This window comes from Sabethes cyaneus, chromosome 2 (assembly GCF_943734655.1).
Source record: "Sabethes cyaneus chromosome 2, idSabCyanKW18_F2, whole genome shotgun sequence".
NCBI lineage: Eukaryota > Metazoa > Arthropoda > Insecta > Diptera > Culicidae > Sabethes > Sabethes cyaneus.
The window spans coordinates 238557313-238576962 of NC_071354.1; the positions used below are offsets into that span (position 1 = coordinate 238557313).

Here is a 19650-nt window from a genome sequence, read left to right on the forward strand (position 1 = left end):
TTTCCTCATAACTCGAGAACTAATCAAGCGAATTGAACCAAATTTGGCATGTGTGTGTTTTTGGAGACAATTTTTTTTTCAATGATGAATTGGGACCCCTCCCCACTTTAGGAGGGGGGGTCCTGTACAAACGAGATACAAATTTCCTCATAACTCGAGAACTAATCCAGCAAATGGAACCAAATTTGGCATGTAGGTGTTTTTGGAGGCAAGAATTTTTTCTGTGATGAATTAGGACCTCTTCCCACATTAGGAGGGGGGGCTCCAATACAAATGAAATACAAATTTCCCCATAACTCGAGAACTAATCAAGCAAATGGAACCAACTTTGGCATGTGAAGGTTTTCGAGGGCAAGAAAATTTTCTACGGTGAATTAGGACCCCTCCCCACTCTAAGAGGGAGGGCTCCTGTACAAATGAAATACAAATTTCCTCCTAACTCGAGAACTAATCAAGCAAATAGAACAACATTTGGCATGTGGGTGTTTTTGGAGGCAACCATTTTTCCCATGATGAATTAGGACTTCTTACCTTTTTAGGAGGGGGGGGGGCTCCCATTCAAACGAAATACAAATTTGCTCATAACTTTAGAACTAATCAAGTAAATGGAACCAAATTTGGCATGTGAGAGTTTTAGATGGCAGAATTTTTTTTCTGTGGTGTATTACGACCCCTTTCCCTTTTAAGAGGGTGGGCTTCCATACAAATGAAATACAAATTTCCTTATAATTTGAGTACTAATCAAGCAAATGGAACCAAATTTAGCATGTAGGAGATTTTTGAGTCTTGAATTTATTTTATGATAGTTAGAGACCTCTCACCCCTGTGGTAGGGGGATATGGACTCTCATACAAATAAAACAGAAATTTTGGCGAAACTCAAAAACTAATCCAACTCGAGAAATTCGAGACTCTTCCATAAAACATTAATCAATAACAAGACCACAAAAACTATCTATAGTAACACTAGATCATTCAGGACGAGCCGGTCGCGAGTGTTGCCGGTGACCCGCCGTCGGAAGCGCCGCCCACTGGGGGACTTGCAAAACTCGAGAAGTGATAAAGATCATCCGAGATTCATGATTTATGTACAACACAGGTTAATTTGTGGCAATACGAAGTTTGTCGGGTCAGCTAGTTTCTTATAAAAATCATTTGCGTGCATCATAAAGGTTGAAATGGTAATGAATTATCCTCCTATCACAGGGGTGAGGGGTCTCAAATCATCATAAACTAAATAAATTCAAAATAAATTCATGTCTCCAAAAAACCCCACACGCCAAATTTGGTGCCATTTGCTTGATTAGTTGTCGAGTTATGAAGAAATTTGTATTTCATTTGTATGGAAGAAAAGAAAGAAAGCAAAGGTTCTAATCCACCATAGAAAAAATCCCTCCCCCCTGTGAAAAGGATGGGTCTCATTATACAATAGAAAAAAATCCAAATGCCAAATTAGGTTTCATTTACTTGATTAGTTCTAGAGTTATGAGGAAATTTGTATTTCATTTGTATGGGAGCCCCCCTTCTTAGAAGAAGAAGGGGTCTCAGTACACCATACAAAAACATCTTACCTCCAAAAACCCCCACAAGCCAATTTTGGTCCCTTTTACTCGAATAGTTCTCGAGTTATGAGGAAATTTGAATATTATTTATATGGGGGCCCCCCTTCTAAAGAGGGGAGGGGTCTCAATTTACCATGGAAAAATTTCTACCCTTCTAAAACCCTCTCATTCCAAATTTAGTTCCTTTTGTTTGATGAGTTATCGAGTTTTGAGGAAATTTGTGTTTCATTTGCCTAGGAGCTCCCCCTCTTACGCTCCCCTTAAAATTGCTCTCTTACCCCCTTAAAAAATTGCGGATCATTTTATCTATCCAATGACATATAAATTGTTCAGTTTCGTTCAGTAGTTTAGCAGTTACTAGTATTTGAAATCTTTCATTCAAACGTTACACTTCTATTTTGGTTTTCACAAAGTGCTACCCCTACCCCAGTTCTTTTAGACACTCTCTTTACTTTGCTTATCAGTTACTTCACACATAACAGCAATACAATCGAAAGTATGTGAACAATCCCATGTTACTACCTGTAAAACAACAAATTAGACGCCCAAAACCTATTTTCGGATCAGACAATCGCTACTTCTTCCTCACTTTGAAAATTACTGTCCCATACATGAATATTCCGTTAAACCCTTTTTCATATAAGACATCAGTTTTGAATAAACTCTTGCAGCAAGTGGATACTATCGGACGAAAGATAGGGTTGGTCGCTCATTTTTTATGACTGTTCACTTTCAGCACATTGAATTGCACTAGGTTCATCGCGGTCCTAAGAAATCTTGTTGTGAAGAGGAGACATCACTTTTTCTGACACACTTCTCTAAAACAGACATCAAATTGGTCTAGGAAGACTCTTTCTGGAGTACTTTCCAAGCACAGATATCAAATTAGTATAAGTCCGAACCTCGTAAAGCAACTTCGACCTGTTGGGACGAGAGGGCTTTGTAACTTTTTTCTAGAAATAAAGTAATCGAATTCACAGTCATCAGAGAGTGTGTTTAACTATCGTCCCGACCTGTGAAGCAAGCCGATCTCGAAGAAAATGTATGGGGATATCACAGACAAACAGATATAACTCTTGGAAGAAAAACCAACAAAAATTATCGTACCTCACATTTAACCTGAACACTAGCACCATCTTTGATCGACATTCCCAAATATCAAATAGCAACAGGAGTAACCCTCGAACTAACAAGTATTTTTTATGGAGCATTCCCCTTCTTTTGTTAAAAAGCGCCACTTTGACCAAAACGGAGACATTCCCAACTAAGCCCAAATTTTAAATGACGGTTTGATTGGTACAAAGAATGGGAAACGAGTATTATGTCTGTTTGTCTGTGGAGATATTATACCTTGAAACTTTTCATTTATTTTTACTCATTCGCTAAGAAGAAAATTATAATAGAAACCACATAACTATTACAGTGGACCCCCGTTCGTTTGAACGATTCCTCATGCAAACTAACGGGGTTAGTTTTTAATTTGAACAACTGGTAACCCTAAATATGCTGAAGTTTGTGTGAACTGGTTGCCCTGCTCTTTGTTATTGTTTTGATGGTTCGATTCAGTTGGCAGTTGCAAGCAGCAAATATTTTATTTTCCGATCGGATTTCTACCATAATCGTTGGAAAAACGCGGGAAAACGCAATGTGAAACAGATTAAACACGCTAGATCAGTACAAACAAATCGTGTTTATGTGCATTGTCCGCATTAGCAAATGATGTCATATTGAGAATGACATTTGAACCATTTTTAATTTGCACGTCGTGCAAACCAACGGGGTTCAAATTAAAAAGTGTTCAGATTAAAAACGGTCAAACGAACGGGGGTCCACGGTACTCATAACAGAGAGTTGATCGGTAGATGGTTGGTTTAGATAAACCATGAAAATTTATTCATAATTAGCAGAGTTCTTTTTTTCATATTTTCGTGACGGTAACTGGAATCTAAATTATGAAATAAGGTTCTGCGGTAAAACGGAATCCCACGTCAAAAATTAATTAATGCCTGATCCACATTCAAAATAATTTTCACGTCGAAATTACAGGGAAAGTTATGTGAATATTTTCCATCCAACTTTTCCCGTACTATTTACGTGAATTCAACGTAGTTTGCATTGGTATGCGTGCATTTACGTGGAAATCGGATAGATATTATTGTATTTTCCAATCATGTTCAACTGAAAGTCACGTTACTCCCTGTAAAGAAATTTACGTAATTTTTCACGTGGAAAGAACGTGTAGATTATTTTGCGTGCAGGCTTGCTTCTCTTAACGCCCTGGTGCTTTCTTTATCTGTTCAACCGTTTGCTGTCCCTTCGAACGATGCCTGAATTTTAGAGTATCTAGTATAAGAGTAGGGCCAAGGCACTCATTAAAGTGAAATTAGTCGTCATCGATTCTGGCAATTTCAAAAGCAGTTTTTTGTTTGAAGCAAAAATTCTGTTCATGAAAATATATTCACGGTGTATTCAGATTGGCAAGAAGAAAGCAGTATTTACATTTTTATAAACAGAGTTCCGCTTTTAGGCCCAAAAACTGCTTCCGAAATTGGGCTTTCCCACGAAAAGTTAATGACTGCTAGTTTCCCGTTAACTCGTATTATCAAATGAACGACAGTCATTGATGATGGAAATACCAGCTAAACTGTCATCAGAGTACCACTGGTTTAATGATGATAAGTACTCGCGAGTTACGAGTGTTACGTTGGCCCTTCTCTTAATTGAGTTTCTCTATAGAATATTGTTTTATCTTTCAGTAGTCCGTATGAATAAAAAAGTTTCCATTGCTTTTCCCATGTAAATCTTATAGGAGAAGGAGAAGTGAAGTAAACTCTTTTATTCATACGGCTTAATCACTCATCTTGTGCAGAAGGATCACAACTACAATCAGATCTAATCTTTGCTTCGCACAACGGAGACTATTTGCTCCTTTTGCCAAAAAAAATATCGGATGGCAATTGTATGGACTGAAACAATTTGTTCCGTAACCTTGATGGCATGCAGTGAAGCTCTAACAGAAATAGGAAAAATTCTCACTTTTCCGAGAGATAAAAATTTGCATTGCTGTGAAATTGGGAGACTCCGATATTTTGTATTTTTATGCACAAAGTGCATACAAATGTTGTTTTTTATCATTTTCATGCCATTTTGTCTAGTGTTTCTTCCACAAGCGTCTAATAGAATCTGTAAAATGAGGAATATAACACTTTTTCTTTGTAATCCAGGCCCAATTCGCCTCTTCGGGAACCACAGCGACGTTATTGTCATTGTACCCGTGAAGATTTTTTTCGAAAAGGTGTTTAACTTGATATCTCTTAACACAGTTGGGTTGGATTCAATCTATTGAAAAATATTTTTGGCCAAATTTCATCCAAGTTTCCTGGGTGGTTCCTGTGATGAAATTCATCTTTTCTCGCCATAGAAAAGCAATTTCCATGTAAAATCCGAAAACAGTATGTTTGTTTACAGAACACAGTACTTTCTTAAGGGTTTGGTCAAATGAATGGCTTAATGATTTCCAACTATTTGGATCCAGTTTGTTTCTTGTAAGTTTGGCTAAATGAGAATAATTTTATTGTAATATTCGTAACCAACCGTAAGTGACAACCGCAATGGGAGACAGTCACCTCGCAGAAGTCGCTTCTCTCAAAATTTAGACCAGTGTCATTACCTCGAGGACATTAAATGAACCTCATGCAAAATTGGTATCACTAAAATGATGTATAACTCATTGAACATAATCACATGATAGGTACGTGAAATATATCTGTGAACATTTTGATACGTGTTTATGATGTATGTACGAAGCTCAGTTGCTACTCGCACGAAAATTAATAGCGAATGTTCAGAAACATATAATTATTCGCCATTGAGTGCCGAAATCACCACCATTCCACAATCAAAACAACAATCTACAGCAAGTTTTAAACTGTGCAACCTTCCGGGCAGTAAACGTGCTGAACTTGAAAATAGCAACCAACATTTGCACCGTGCTGTCATTCCCTTTTTCGGACATAATAAACCCGTCAATCGGAACTGGACCTGTGCGAAGCAACCTTTTTCCCATAGGGCGACGTCGACAACGACGACGACGAAGCGAGAACCGCTCAGTACGAGGGTACTAATTTAGCGCAAGGATTTTATTATCCACCCGAGTCTAGGTCACGTTGAATCAACCAGTTTGTGATGACGACGACCGACGACTACGTGGCGTCTCAAACCAGCTGACCGACTGCTTTCATAATTCCTAAATTAATACCTCTCGCGGTGCGGCAGAATCGGACTGAACTTGAACAACTCGCACCGTCCGTCGTCGTTGTTGTCGTCGTCGTCCGGTCCGTATCCGGACATTGCCGCTGCATTCAAGTTTGAACACCAACCGCAACTGATGCGTAGCCTATAGGCCGGATCGGGTTGACCGGAGTGGTTGTCGCTCGGCCAGCAGTTAAGCATCGTTTGAGCTAATAAGCCTTATATGGAAGCTTGGCGGCCTACCCGAGGGGCATTCGACTTCGAATGGTTGTGTTGTTTTTTTATCCTCTCTCACATGGATCATTTTGCATTCGTTCGTCGTTTGAGGAAATTGAGTATCTCCTTATTTCGTTTCCGAACGCTGCGCTGGGAGTATTATATCAACTCATGAAAATACATGACTTCAAACCAATGAGGTTTAAAAAGGTGTGGCAGATGAAGACATTTGATGGTATTAGTAGCGAAAAATCAGAAAACGACGTCAAACTACAAAAACAAACCGCGTCGGACAATGGGGTTTGTTTTTGGAGTTTTACGTCACGCTTCATCGTGATTGGTCGATTTACGATTTCACCCACACCATGATGAAATTTCTTCATTGCACTAACACCACTTAACCAACTTTGCCACACCTGTATATATCACATTGACTTCAAACCACTATCAAATGACCGCAGCTTGATTGTTTTCGTCCGTTCATGGTTTTATTCCGGTATTCATCGTTTAGTCGATGCTGTAAGAGCAGTCAATTTTTGGCTTTAATCAATTACGCATCGATCATCATCAGCTTCAGCTTCTTCTATTAGCCAGGGGCCGATTATGCTTCAGACAGCCGCATCTCCTAACGAAGAGTGTTTTAATTTCACATCATTTAAGCACGAATGGTATGCACAGCACGCGATCCGATCTAACCTAATTGAACCAATTAGAGTTGTGCAATTTAAACGGCTTTATGCGACTGGAACCGGCATCCAACTTCGTCACGGCAATCCTCACTAATTAATTACCACTTACATATGGTCAAAGATAATCTACGTTGGAGTGGTGAATTTATGCACAGCACTCTGTTTTTCCCTTAAATAGTTTCCATTTTGATTAACTTGATACTGATATACCTAGTCGTAATCAGGATAATAATATTACGACAAATGGTGTAGTTTCACGATTAGCGTGCCAAATTGTGCGACTGCTAGTAACTTAATCACCTTCAACGTTATCATTGACGCGTGATCTGCACTTTGCAATGGAGTGCATGAACCAAGATGGTAAATATGTTCTATGAGACGAACGAATAACACAGATGGAATAAAACTAAATATTTAGATTTGATTAAAACCAGCTCTAAGTCCATGGATGAAATAAAAAAAATTCAATTTAAATTCCTATCAAGAAATCCATCCGGTAGTTAATGTCTGTTAAAGATCAATCTACCGTAGGAAATACCCTACGAATTTTCCGCTCACTTTTGGCTGTGCCCAGAAACAACCGTTGCTGGAGAGCAATCAATTTCCTACCGTGTGGTAGCACGCTTCGGTTCCTTCAACCGCCCATCAATCTCCCGTTGGCGTTGCCGTGATGCGTCGTATCTGATCGAATACGAATCCAATAAACGCGGCAGCTTGGTACCTACTTCCCCACTCTCCCTGCAATCGGAGTTGCAATCCGGTGTAGGTATTGCCTTTCGATGCGAGCAATGTCTCGCCATCCCATCACGTGTAGAGCGAAGAGATTTCGCACGCACGCGTGAATTGCGCGGTTCCGCCTTCCAGATTTTTTTCGCCATATTTTTTTTTTGCTTGTGCTGGCTGGTTTGTTGCCCCGATACGCAGCTGTAGAGAGCATGCGCTTACCCTTGTGTTGATGGTCAAACGCGATAATCTGTTCCAAAACTCGCGACCAGCAGTGTTCGGTGCAATGCAACTTCATTTCAAACTCAGATCTGCGTGATACATAAGCCTTCCTCCTGTCAGATATTCACACTTTCCTCCTTCGTTTGATAGACCCTGCTGATTGGATAGTAGGCAGTACCTCACATGTTCCTGCAAAAGATGTTCCCCGGCCCGGTTGAGGATGTGCTTTTGCTTCTGCTTCTGCGAGAGACTATTACGTGCACACGCGATGCATAAAATTTTCCTCTTCACCTGTTTTCCGAATGTGTGCTACGGGGAACTACTTACAAAGTCAGCACACGCGCGGCCTAGCAGCAATTCTACGTGCTTACGTTGTTTATGTAAACAATTTTTCTTCTGCCAACGGCCAGCGCGATTCCTACGGGAGTAGGTACTGGATTCAGCCAGGCGCTAAAAACCGTAATGGTGCATGATTTTTGTTTTGGTTTCCAGCGGTTTCCAACTTGCTTTCACTGACTGCAATTAGAAGGTGTGCTTGTTGACTATACCTACATATATGAGGTAGACTAATGTCAAGATAGCGTGATGGTAACCGCTTCATAACCTACTCGTGATGGTTTTAATTGTAATTATTTCTATGTTCTCCTGGTATTTTCAAGTCAAATCAATGAGTCTAAAAGTATAGTGCGTAAATGTATCGCAAAAAATAAAAAGAAATATTCAATTAATTCTAATTAGCCCTAGCCAAAACAAAATTTGAAGCATTTTAAAAAAAAAATCCAAAAAAAATAAACTGTGCAAAATAACCACCTAAAACAGTAAAAGTCTCTTTGCTTGAAAGAGATTTTTATTCTTCGAAAAGCGATGTTAATAGGATTTTCAGTTTAATTTCTTCGCAGCGCTCTTTGAGCAGTTGTTTCAGTTTACTGATTACATTTTTGTTAAAACAAACAGAAAGCTAATATTATCCAAATTGCCATCGAAGGTCCTTCTTGACTTAATTGCATTAGTTCGTAGTACATTCAGCTATCTGGTTCATCAGATTTGTTTCAACAATACATTTTCTATTCCTCAGTTCCTGGTGTATTCATTTGTAAAATAGAACATTCGTCTCATGCTACCTTGCTTGGTTCAATTTTCATAATATTTTCACGTTTTTATTGCTCTGAAAATCCGTTAGAGTAAGGAGGGGTAAAAGTGCGATGTTGGTAAAAGTGCGATTCAATAATTTATTGCACCGATTCCGAGTAAATTTTCTACATTGGCATGAATGGGTGACTACTTTGACAGCTTGAATCTAACGTAAACTTTGGTTGCTTACGAAGCATTGTCGCTGAGCTACGTGCAAATGTTATTTTAGGGTGGTTTTGATGTAATTTTTCGTTATACGGCAAATACGATATCAACAGGAGGATATTACTTCTAGAAAATTTGTAGCAGTGTTTTACATCACTCACATAGCTGTTTTGAAAATACGGCGAAAATAATTTACAAAATATATTTCGCTTTTCCGTAATTTAATCTAACCCCGTCAAGCGTCTAGCGGGGTAAAAGTTCGATTCACGGACGGGGCAAAAGTGCGATTCATGGACGAGTCAAAAATGTATAGCTAATTATATACAGCTTTAGGCACTATATTACAGATACTAGATATGAAAGATCTGCAGAAAACTGTGTGCTCTACAGATGTTAGCCGAAGAAAAACAATGTGTTTTCGCTGTTGAAACAAAAAACAAACGTTTGGAAAAGTTTCGATCTAGCGGAGGCTGCAATACACCAGCGCAAAATAGAAAAGGTGCAAATTGAGAATATTCCTTACCGAAACATAACGCAGATTGAAGATAATATGGTTTTGTTAGCTACTGCTGGGTCAATTTCATGGATTCGAGCTTCGAACTTTTGCTCCGCGGTATTCGCACTTTTGCCCCGCTAGTGGGGTAAAAGTGCGAATCTGCACTTGATCAGAAGAAAGAAGAATTTATTTTGCAAAACACTATTACCGCAGATGATTTATAGTTGAATGTGAAGACATTGAGTTACTGCATCACTATAAAATATATTATGTTGTTGTCCTTCTTTATATCTCACGAAAATTGATGACGACTTCAAACATCGCACTTAGGCCCCGCCCTACTCTATATTTTCCCTGCTGGAAGCTCCCATTCAGCTCAGGTTCATGCTGCTGTTCCTTTGTGGTTCGTAGCAATAGTATAAACTTTATTTTCGTTGTTTAGATCACCGTGCGATTATAATTAAGGGTTTTTTAATGATATTTTTCGCTGAATAAATGACTCATTTATGTTTTTATGCGTTACGCGTTTCAGCTCACTCTGTATATTTTTCAGGTATCTTCGGACGCTAAAAGACACGTTTTAACTCTCTATGCATTTCCTACTAACGGGTGGCAACTAAAATTTTGGATTTTTTTTCTCAAGCTGTCAAAAAAAGACAAGGATACATGAAAAAGAACTGATTTACCGAAATTAAAAATACGTTTTCCATTGTTGAAAAAAAATTAGTGTACATTTGAAAACGGTCCGTAATCGGCTGTTCGGCGAAGCTTCCGTTTGACGTCGAATCAGGAGCGTTGTACGGCCGTCATGTCAACTTTGCGGAATGCATCTCTTGTTTCTATTAAGCAGCTGTTTGCAATTCGTGGCTCTCCAGTTATTTTTGTACATCAAGGAACTCAAAATCCCGAAGAAATCTTCGATTGGGCGTACTGAGACAGATTTTTCGGGTCGTGGTTTTTGGGTACAAATGGCATCGAAAGGGTATTCAGGAGCGTTTGTGTTTTTTTGGCATAATGCGATGATGCACTATCCGGCCAAAACACGTATTGTCCACCTGCATGATGTTTTTATAGAAACAGGATCAAAATTTTCTTCAAACATTCGTCTGGTGCATCTTAATTAATAGCCAAACCGGAGGGCTTGTTGTTGAAGAAACGAGAAAGAGAACGATGTCCTTCTGCGTCCATAATTTTGGGTGGTCTTCCACTACCTTGCTTCCACAGGGTAAGCCGCAACATATTTGCTTTCTAAATGTTGTACCGTATACTTTTCTGTGGCAGTTCGTAGAAGTGTACAACGCGCTCCCGACATGCTTCTTGTTTCGACGCCATTTTTAGCAAAACTGGGGAAGCATAAACAAAACAAAAATAATGACAAAAAGAAGAGAGAGAGAGAGAGAGAGAGAGAGAGAGAGAGAGAGAGATAGCTAACATACACATACTCTCATTTCTGTCTGAGCTCGTTTGTTGTTGAGTATAAGGGCCGCGAAAAAAATCCAAAATTTGAGTTGCCACCCGTTAATTACTAATTTTCTAGTAATTTTCCTACTAATTAGTAATAAGTAAGAAATGCTCAAAGAGCTAAGGCGTGTCTTTTGGCGTCCGAAGATGGGTGAAAAATATACGGAGTAAGGTGAAACGCGTAACGCATAAAAGCATAAATGAGGTATTTATTCATCGAAAAATATCAACAAAAAACCCTCAATCATCATTGATCGTCGTTTCGAATCTCCATAGAATTAGGTTATTTGATGTCAAGAGATTTAGCATGGGTTTATTCGCAGAACTCTCCACGTACTCCCTCTCTTGTGCTAAATTTGCATTGCCAATAATAAAGCCTCTTACCAGGACAAACTATAAGGCAAGGCTAACTTGCCTAACTTGCTAACTTGGCATGAAGGCGAATATAAAACTCATTCAGCGCATACTCGTAGTATTCTATTAACTATCAGCCCATGGACATGACTACTGAGCTGCTGACAGTGTTTATCTTCCTCAGTTTTCTACCCTTCAATACAATTCATTCATGAACTGCAGTGCTGAATGATTGCTAATCTAACCTGTCGGTCAATTTTCTGCCTCTTAACTGATATTTTAGGTCTTAAAGTTTAGTTTTTTAAGCTGCCTGCTTTTCAAAGTCAACCAAAACCTGACTGAAGGAAATTAGTTAAAACTTCGGAGCAATGTATACAATGTTTAATGAATTAATGTAGAGAACAACACGAATGTGAACGCAAGTGATTCACTCGAATCGTTGGTTTCAGGTTGACTATGCTGAGTTCATTTCATCTGTACTGGAAACAGCAAAAAATGATCAATATATTGCATCAATTCAGGCGTATTGAATATGAGAATTCTAAATACTGCCCTAGACAGACGTGACCAAGTCTAGGAAAACGACCACTTAGTTATAAAATGATATTTGAGGAATTATACGAAACGGCTGTTATGCTAAATGGTCGTTTTACCACATGGTCCCTTATGGAGTGACGTCAAAAAGCATTATATTAATATTTTTTTGAAACGGTGGTTCTACAATTGGTGGAGGGACGGTAAGGGAAAGCAATGAAATTTTTTTTTGGAGTGGTGGGGAAAGAGCAGAAAGGTGAGGGGGAGGGGGTTATTGGTAGCTACGCTTACGCTTGTAGCTACGCTACAACTTGCGTTGTGACTCCTACCTTTTGTCCAATGCTACAAGGTGCATGGATCGAACCAAGCTATAATCTGAGATTATACCCGGATTGGAACCCACAACACGGCCCGCCAGGGCATATGGCTCGCTGGTACTTGTACCTTTGAACCATAGAGGCGCTGGACAAAAGGAGACTGCACAATCCCCCTTATAAAGTTAGCGACATGGGTTGGGCTATTTTTAGACACAAATTGTGCCTCTTCCTCTGTCTACTGTAGAAACCACCGACCGAAAAGTTTTAATCTAACTTGTTTTTATGGTCAGGACAACGACACTAGGCAGGTCCTTACTACTTGCACGGTATTGCGCGTGACGCTGTTCGTCTGTCAGCGTGTTAGCCGCGATTCTCAGCGCGGATTTTCAAAGAAAGGTTTCGTTCCTATGAAATAGATCAAACTCGTGTTGTTAGTCTTCGACCTTGAAATACGGTCAGGCATTAATGTTAATTTTTTTTTTTTTTTTGAAACGGTGGTTCTACTATTGATGGAGAGACGGTAGAGGACAGTAATGAAAATATTTTTGGAGTGGAGAGGAAAGAGCGAAAAGATCAGGGGGAGGGGGTTATTGGTAGCTACGCTTAATAAGTTGTCGTTGTGGTTCCTACCTTTTGTCCAATTCTGGAAGGTGCATAGGTCGAACCTAGTTTAATCTGAGATTATAACCGGATTCGAACCCACAACACCCGCCAGGGGGGTTGTGCAGTCTCCTTTTTTATTTTCAAAATTTTCATTACTTTCCCCTACCGTCCCTTCATCAATTGTAGAACCACCGTTTCAAAAAAAAATATTAATATTAATGCCAGACCGTATTTAAAGGTCAAAGACTAACAACACGAGGTTGGTCTAAAAAGCATTATTCCAAATGAATGGCCCTCCTATAAGTGTAATACTGGCTCTAGGTATGTAATGAAGCTTCTTGTCCATAGTCAAACTATAACTTGTTTTACCTCTTGGTTCTAGAAACGAGATTGGTGATGCAAAAATAGTAAATTTCAAACAAAACGGAAATAACATTTTCTCCAGCACACTCATCATGGCACTATTAACATAGGACAAAACACATATCGTTTTTACAACCACCATCACACCACAAAAAAACAAAGTGTGGAATACAGAAAAACAGCTGAACTAGGCAATCTCTAACTCTATTCGCAGTGAAAGCGTACATAGAAAGAAAACTGGTTGACAAAGCATACGACTGATTTTTGTCATTAGAAAAGCATTGCATATTGGTAGAACTTGATTTCTATTTCCTTATCTTTAGAACTTTTTGTTTTGCCTTCATTTGAAAAATTTTCTATGCTTATAAAAATGAACCTAAATAGGTTTGCATGTTCATACATTAAGCCACTACTTCGGTAAACATGGGTCATTTTTCACGAAGTTTGGCAAACGTGAATGGTAACACAAATTTAATTGAATGACGACGTCCTTAATCTGAACCAGAGAGAACCTGCATATAGCAAAACTCTGGAGTTACATTTTACTTACGGAATTAGACTATCTGCTTTTCTTGTTAGAGTTCGTCACCGTGAATTTTATATAGCTGACCCGAACCCGAAGCTGATGCGAACTTCGTATTGCCACAAATTAAACTGTGTTGTACATAAATCCCGAATCTCGCATGACCTTTATCACAATCTCGTGTCTTGCAAGTTTCTGAGGAGTTCATGGGTGGTTTAATATACAAATTCTCCTCACAGTAAAGTAGAAAACAACTCCTCTCATTGCTTAGCTTGATAAAATAAAGCGGATAGCATTTAAATATTTGCCATCATTACAAACCATTTCGCCGAATACCATTTTGCGGAACACCAATTCTCGGTTGACCATAACGCGGAATATAGAGTTTCACGAAAAACCTTGCGCAGGATGTACCATTTCACGGAAAATCTTTTCGTAGAGAGTACCATTTCGCAGGGGTGACCCTACTGAAGGAAAGTAGTAGAGGTCAGACCTCAGAAGACCTAGGAAAATAACTGAACCTAGATAGAGGATATCTCTACGGGGGGCAATGGCCGGCGCTTCCGACGGCAGGTCACCGGCAACACTCGCGGTCTGTGTCCGTCTCGCCCTGAATCATCTAATGTAGTAACATAGTAATTGATAGTTTCTGGTGGTCTTGTTATTGACTAATGTTTCATGAAAGAGTCTAAAATTTCTGGAGTTCGATTAGTTTTGGAGTTGCGCAAAAATTTCTGTTTTACTTGCATGAGAGTCCTTATCCCCCTACCACAGGGGTGAGGGGTCTCAAACAATCATAAAAAAAAATTCCATTTCCTCCAAAATGCCCCACATGCTAAATTTGGTTCCATTTACTTGATTAGCTCTCAAGTTATGAGGAAACTTGTATTTCAATTGTATGGAAGCCCCCCCCCCCCCTTTTTAAAGGGGAGAGGGGTCATAGTTCCCCTCCTAAAGAAGGAAGGGGCCTCAATTCACCATAGGAGAAAAAAATTTGCCTACAGAAACACCCACTTGCTAAATTTGGTTCCATTTACTTGATTAGTTCTCAAGTTATGAGAAAATTTGAATTTCATTTGTATAGGAGCCCCCCCTCCTAAAGTGGGGATGGGTCCTAATTCACCATAGAAAAAAAATTGCCTCCAAAAACCTTTACATCCCAAATTTGGTTCCATTTGCTTGATTAGTTCTCGAGTTATGAGGAAATTTGCATTTCATTTGTATGGGAGCCTCCCCTCTTAAAGGGGAGAGGGGTCATAATTCCCCTCGTAAAGACCCCCTCGTAAAACACCCACATGTAAAATTTGGTTCCATTTGCTTGATTAGTTCTCGAGTTAAGCAGAAATTTGTGTTTCATTTGCATGGGAGCCCCCCTCTTAGTGAGGGGAGGGGTCTCTAACCATCATAATAACCTTCCCTGGTCCCAAAAACCTCTACATGCAAATTTTCACGCTGATTGGTTCAGTAGTCTTCGATTCTATAAGGAACATCCCGACAGACAGAAATCCATTTTTATAGGTATAGATGTTAGTTGATTTAGTTAGTAATAGCACTAACGAACTGGCAAGACACATAGAAGAAAATCCTTTAAAAACCATCGTCCTACACATTTTGCTTGCACACTAGCACCCTCTGTTATGCATGTTGCGGAGTAGCTTGTATTTGCAGGATTTTATGCTGTAGGGTTTTTACATTTGTATGGTTTTATACTGGAAACTCGAAGCAACACGCGTGCCGCGGTGAGGCCATGTTGCGAAACAGGTTTTTATGAAAAATGATTGGTTTTTGATTGGACGATGGAATTAACGTGAGTGTCTCGTCTGTTTGTCTGTGGTAATAGTAATAGTAATAGTAATAGTTATACTAATAGTAATAGTACAGCATAATATAGTTATAGAGGACGACACAGTGAGAATAGATGTTTAATGCGTAGTCAATTACTGAAGGATAGTAAGTCGAAACGTCCGCTGAAAGCATCGTAGTTTTTATTTTCACCGAAAACATCAACTAAAGTGACATATCTGGTTTTATGTTCGACAGACTTCGCAGCCAACTGTTATCATTCACGATAATTGCGGGGCAAGTGTTAAGATCTTATTTGACTCTGACTGACAATCTCTCCCAGTTGAGATTCGCATGTATGACTTCTAACTTTTTATACCAGTTTCATACCTAAAGGTCAACTAAGAGTCATACTAGAAAGAACTTAAACTCGCACGAAAAGAGTCATGTCCAGTCGAATGCCATACGCTAGAGAATTATTATCAACAATTTGTGACAATTTTAGGAGTTTTCAAAGCAGTCCACCTAGAGTTCGCTTCTACTTTTGTATTTAAACTTTTGCACCTACCCATATAGGCGGGACATGGGAGCGGATAGTGAGATCCGTCAATACTATACTTACGGGTTTGAAAAAACAACAACGAAGTGTTGTACACCACATTAACTGAAGCCAAATTGTCAATTTGCGCCCACTCATTTATATGCTGTTTGAATATGAGGAGAACGATGCATAATTATGAGAAGAAAATACAACAAGAAACAACACCCAACCAAATTTACCCACTTGCTCAACATTTAAAATTATATCAATATTAGCTCAGTGCCCGATTTCACTCAGCGCCTCTTTGTCTCTTCAGTCGCTTGTATATCTGTTATCGTAATGGAAATTCACCTAGTGCACAAGCAAAATCATTTTTCCTCATTTGAACCGGGTCCCCCTTTTTATCTCTACAAGAAACACAAACATAGCCATTTCCCCTCGGATCTTCTCCCCACCTTTGTTAGGGACCACCACTCTTTTATAGACCGCTCCATCCGCTAATTTCCTTATGGCAAGAAACATGTATTCAATTCTGATGAAGAATCATCAAAGTGTTCTGGAGCTCCTCTCTTATTGGAGGCTACTTCGCGCTACAACCAGCTATTTGCAAACATTTTTTCGTTTTGGAAATTCCCATAATGCAAGACAAAGATTTTTTCCTCGTCTGAACTTTGCTTCTCATCGGAAATTAAAGAAAAACAAATATCAGAAAGCAGCAGGAATATTTCTGGAAACTAACTTCCAATCAAGTTATTATGTTTTATATCATAGTTTAATAACCAAAAAGTAGTCTACGATGCGAACAAACTAGTTAGTACTTATCTCGTCAAATCCGCGCAATCATAAAAACTTCTATTTTCGTCACCCAAGAAATGTTGTAATACTTCGCAACATTGCGGCTGATCGCAGCCGAAAATAAACATCTCATAACAGCCAAAAATTCAACTCGCATAGAAGCAACAATTATCTAACATCCCAACCAACGAATTGTTTCTCGTTTCTAATTTTGTCCGAACACACAGCAGCTGTTAGATTTCCCAATCGAACTGAATTTTTGCCACTTCGCAACGCTTGTTTGTTCACAGTAAATGAAAAACATTGTTGAAAAAAATGGGCGAAATTCCCACCCCCAGGCAGTTCCCGCTTAAAAATAAAATAATTCAGTGTTTATTTCGAGGGGCTCAATTGTCTCTTTCGAACAAACCCGGGGAAAAAGCAAGTTTCGCACTGAAAAGAATGCTGTACAGTTTTAGTATTCCAGCTCCAACGGAAGCCTTTTTTACGAATATTTTTTTCGGTGATTGCTTTGAATGACCTTGACCTACTATTCCGAAAATAGATGGTTCAAAATAGAATAGATCAACAATAAAATCTAAAACTCATGGTGAGAATTTAATACGCATACCAAAGTCAGGTAAACAAAGTGCTGAAAAGTGTTTGCAGGTGTCATTGAACCTGAGCTTTCTGCAAAGTCTTAACACACTGTACTAATTTAAAACCAGAGTCATACAGACGTCTAAAAATAAGGTTTATGTTTACCGATCCTTGAAAATGCACCTTTCGGAATGCCGATGCAGCCAAAAGAAACTACCTTTTCAGACAGGTCGCCCGAAATGACACGCACACGCCCAACAGGCATTCGGAAACAGCTTACAGATTATGCTCTCGACTGAATCGCCTAAATATAGAACCCACAACTGATCGGTGCTTTCGTTTTGTCTTCTCTTTCTTGTTACAGTGCAACAACAGCAACAGCATGTCGGCGGCTACATTCAGCAACCGTCGACACCGGCTGTCACATCAGCCCCGCAGACGCCGTCCGGCCAGCTGTACCAGCAGCCAAGCTACCTGGTGCAGTCACCGGGCGGCATCCCTGCCGACGCATCGCCCCCGGTGTTCGAGCAAATCTTCAAAAACTCCCGCTTCGCCCAAGGTGGCAATGCACTGTTTGAGGGTAAACTCAAGGGTAACCCCAAGCCAGAGGTTTCCTGGACTCGAAAAGGCGCACCACTTCTCGATTCCACGAAGCACAGGCTCAGCTACAACCCAGCCACCGGCGCGGTCTCGCTGATGATCAACCAAATTGGTCCCGGCGACGAGGGAGAGTACACCTGCAAGGCTCGGAATGCCGTCGGTGAAGCGATCTGCTCCGTATTTATTCAGCCCGAAGGCATGCCTGCTCCACAGTTCCAGCAGGTCAAACGTGAACAACAGCAACAACAACAGATCATTCAACAGAAACAGGTTACCACTCAACAACAATACACGAACGGTTACTCACACATCGAAGAAGAATTCAAAGTCGACACCTTTGAGTATCGGTTGCTGCGGGAAGTTTCCTTCCGTGAATCGATCACCCGTCGTTATGCCGGCGAAACAGACGCTCAACTGATCACTACTGTCGATCGTGCTCTTGGTCCACCTGCACCGCCGCAGATCAGTCAGAAGCCAAGAAACTCCAAACTAGTCGAAGGATCGGATGCCGTTTTCAGCACCAGAGTTAGCGCCAATCCAAGACCAAGACTGAGCTGGTTCAAGGACGGTCAACGCATCATCCCGTCCGCCGAAAAGTACGATATCAGCTACTCGAGCCAGCAGGCTACACTACGCATCAAACAAGCTAACTCAAAAGATTCTGGTCACTACACACTGCTAGCGGAGAATCCACAAGGCTGTCAGGTCTCGTCGGCTATCCTGGCCATCGAACCTGCCCACGAACAAGTAACCGTAGAGAGAAACAGTCATGAAATCATCGAAACTACAGAGACGGCTAAAGCACTGACACCGGCATTTGTCACATTGATTCAGGATCAGGAAACAACTGAAGGCAAGATGGCTCGCTTCGATTGCCGTGTCACCGGTCGTCCCTATCCGGAGGTTGCCTGGTATATTAATGGAAAACTCGTCACCGACGATGCTACACATAAAATTCTGGTTAATGAAGCTGGTAATCATTCGTTGATGATCACCAGCACTAACCGGTACGATCACGGCATCGTAACCTGCGTTGCCCGCAACAAGAGCGGAGAAATTGCTGCCCAAGCCAAACTAGTCGTCTGCGAGCGTGAACAGGTCGTTGCGCCGAAATTTATCGAACGTTTTACCACTGTCAACGTGAAGGAGGGCGAACCAGTTCGTCTGTTTGCACGCGCCATCGGTACTCCGATTCCGCGTATCACCTGGCAAAAGGACGGAGTCCCGCTGCTCGCGGGACCGGACGTGCAAATCCTTTGGGACGACAATGGTTCCACCACCGTTGACATCCCACGAGCGAAGACGTCGGACGCTGCCTGGTACCAGTGTACCGCCCAGAATGTGGCCGGTACCACCGCTACCCGTGCTCGTCTCTTCGTCGAAACTCCGAAGGGACCAGCGCCGGAACAGCGTCGCCTCAATCTACCGCGGCCGACGAAGGTCATTCAGCCTGAGTGAGTTTCTTGCGCATCAACTTCCTCTTCTATAATTAATTTTTGTTGTATTTCAGACCTGCTCCGGAACCGGAAATCATTTTCTTGCGTCACGTTGAGCGTGCCGCTCCGCATCTCCCGGCGAAGGAGGAAGACCGTGTCTATCCACCGCCAAAGTTCACAATTCCGTTGAACGATGTCGCTCAGGTTGAGGGCGGTAAAGTACACTTCGAAGCCCGCATCGAACCCGTGTCTGATCCGACGATGCACGTCCAGTGGTTCATCAATGGAAACTTGATTCAAGCAAGTGA

At 40.6% G+C, this 19650-nt stretch overlaps 1 protein-coding gene across 1 annotated transcript in view; it reads left to right on the plus strand.

The window, feature by feature from the left end:
• The window catches only part of LOC128736814 (titin), a 251582-nt gene that overhangs the window by 126975 nt on the left and 104957 nt on the right, over positions 1-19650 (plus strand). The window contains exons 16-17 of the mRNA XM_053831305.1: positions 17671-19360; positions 19417-19646. Of these exons, the coding sequence (XP_053687280.1) occupies positions 17671-19360; positions 19417-19646 (1920 nt within the window). The remainder of the gene's footprint in view (positions 1-17670; positions 19361-19416; positions 19647-19650) is intronic.